We start from the raw sequence: 2,500 nt of genomic DNA on the forward strand, positions 1-2,500 counted from the left end.
TGATGAAATTAATGTTTATCAGACCCCAGATGAGACAAGAAGCTAACGTTAGCGAACGCTGCGGCCCCTCTGCCTCCCCGCTGCAGGAGATGCTGTATTCCTCCGACGCGCTGTATTAACGTTACTGTTTTAAAAGCGTTTTCCAGGTTAGTGGGGGTGCATATCGCTCAAAACCAACATGAAAAACGTAGCTAGTAATGTTCACTCTGCGTTTTGTTTTGTTGTTAAACTGTGTGTAAAATGAGCGGTGACGTTAAATCACCCTACGGTACCGTCTATTTTCTGGATGGTTTCAAGGTAACGGTCGGTAGCTAACATTAGCAGATAAGCCCGTACTTTGACGTTCAACAACCCACCCCACCCCCGCTGCTGAAAGAAATTCTAGAGGAAACACTGCCTTGTACAAATGACAAAAGTCAAGTTTCGGTTGCTTATAAAGAGGTTTTTGTTGTGTTCTCCGTGACAACTCACATCACTCTGGTCAGTGACCTGGTCCAGCAGGCGCTTCTGGACTCCCAGCAGGTAGGGCGTGGGGGCCATCACTACGTCGATCAGGATCTCCGGAACGATGGAGATCAAGGTGTGCTGCCAGGTGAAGGGGTAGAGCAGGGCTGCTACTGCATGAATGACTTGGGATAATGTGCTGTGGAGAGAGAGAGAGAGAGAGAGAGAGAGAGAGAGAGAGAGAGAGAGAGAGAGAGAGAGAGAGAGAGAGAGAGAGAGAGAGAGAGAGAGAGAGAGAGAGAGAGAGAAGAGAGCTGATGTCAGAACTGATTCTAAACTAATTGTCCAGGTTTGATCGGCAGATTTGTTGAAACTAGGGCTGATGTGTTCTGGTCCGTTGGTTGATATGCTTGTGTTGGTGGTGTTAAGCCACCTGCACACGATCAACGGTAAAACTGCTCTGTGCTGGCCGTTCCACCGTTTTCCTACGGGGGAGAGCGGTTCTATTTCTAGTTTTATTTATTTCAACCTAACAGTTATTTTCAGTATTGATGACTGTGCCAATTATTGTCCTGAATAATCATTTGACCGATGTCATTGTAACGTAAAGAGCCCAAACACGTCACATCTTTAAATTTAATTTTTTGTCTGATCAAAAATACTAAAATCTGTTGACTGTAAATTGTTGACAATGAAAAGCAGCGCATTCTAACATTGGAGAAGCTGGAACCAGGGGAAAAATACTTAAATGGTTCATTTAGGGCTGCAACTAATACTAAAATAACTACATTTTCATGATTAAGCAAGCAATACTTTTGACAATGCGGATGTAAGACACGGCTCGGAGTTTTGCCTAACCTTACTCAAACACCTCCGACACTGCTGGATTTCGGCTTTGTTTACTTTAGTAGTTATTGCAGCTCTCAGTCGCTGTAAAGCCGTATTACGGAGTCAGATGATGTCTTTAAATTGGATGTTTTAACCATTCATTTTGACTGCAGTCATGTAATTTGGGAACTATTACACTGACTTTAAAGAAAAGCAAAAGCAAACCAAAGACTTGTTTTTCTTAAAAGGCACACTGTGTAGTGTTTGATTTTAGCTGATAAAATACTTCAATGTCTTCATTCAGAAATATGTGTAAAATGACCTCTGCCAATGATCTGACTCATCCTCCTAAGCAAATAATTTCTTATCTGTAATTACATTGGACGGGCAAGTCCAAAGAGGCTTCCATGTCGTCCTATAGCCTGCACTGCACTTTAGTTCATAATGGAGGATCATACTTTATGCCGAGCCACAGGAGAAGGAATCCTCGTCGCCAAAAAAGCGAAAATTGGAAGACATGTTGTCGTAGCTTCTTGGTACATAACGGCTACCGTAGCTGCCAACACGCATTTGAAAAAGCGAGGCGCTAGAGAGCGCTATTCGCTTGAATGCAAAATACATTTTCACCGGCTAGATGGGAGGAATTCCTACACAATGTACCTTAAAAGGATGCTCACAAGTTTAAGTGTTTCATTGGCATCTAACGTTTGCTATGAACTGTTGATTCGGTAATCAAGGTGTGAGAAACAAAAAACTTGTGAGTGTGTGCCGTAAACTGTCACTGGTGTACGTTTAAATGATCTGTGTCACTTGTATCAAGCCAGAGCCACAGAGAAAGCTTGGGTCATCTTGCTGGACTCCACCGAAGCGTTGAATGAATAAGTGTGTGTGTGTCTGTGTAATGTTACCCCAGTTCATCAGCGATGAAAACGATCCGTCTCTCCAAGATGGCGGAAGCAAACACCAGTAAAACCTCCACGTCTGTCAGGCAGTCGAAGAGCGTGGCGAAGTTTACGTGCTCCAGCCAGGAATCCAACGGCCGGGTCAGACTGATGATCTAGGGAAGAGTCACCACTGTCACAAATAGGCATGGACCGGTTACCGCTTTCAAGGTATACTGCGGTTTCAAAAAGGTCACGGTTTCAAAACCACTAAAACTTTTCTGTCATAACGTTCCTAAGGTATCAGGGATGCACCGAATCCAGGATTCGGCTTCGGATTAGGCCAA

The 2,500-nt window shown here is 43.9% G+C and overlaps 1 protein-coding gene across 7 annotated transcripts in view; it reads right to left on the reverse strand.

Moving 5' to 3' along the window:
* Positions 1–2,500, reverse strand: part of dennd2da (DENN/MADD domain containing 2Da) — a 51,645-nt gene that overhangs the window by 4,564 nt on the left and 44,581 nt on the right. For all 7 annotated transcript variants that reach the window (XM_078254197.1, XM_078254198.1, XM_078254195.1 and 4 more), the window contains 2 exons: positions 2,181–2,329; positions 472–643 (listed from right to left, as the gene is read on the reverse strand). In XM_078254197.1, the coding sequence (XP_078110323.1) occupies positions 472–643; positions 2,181–2,329 (321 nt within the window). The remainder of the gene's footprint in view (positions 1–471; positions 644–2,180; positions 2,330–2,500) is intronic.

Source organism: Sander vitreus, chromosome 7, assembly GCF_031162955.1.
Source record: "Sander vitreus isolate 19-12246 chromosome 7, sanVit1, whole genome shotgun sequence".
Lineage (NCBI taxonomy): Eukaryota > Metazoa > Chordata > Actinopteri > Perciformes > Percidae > Sander > Sander vitreus.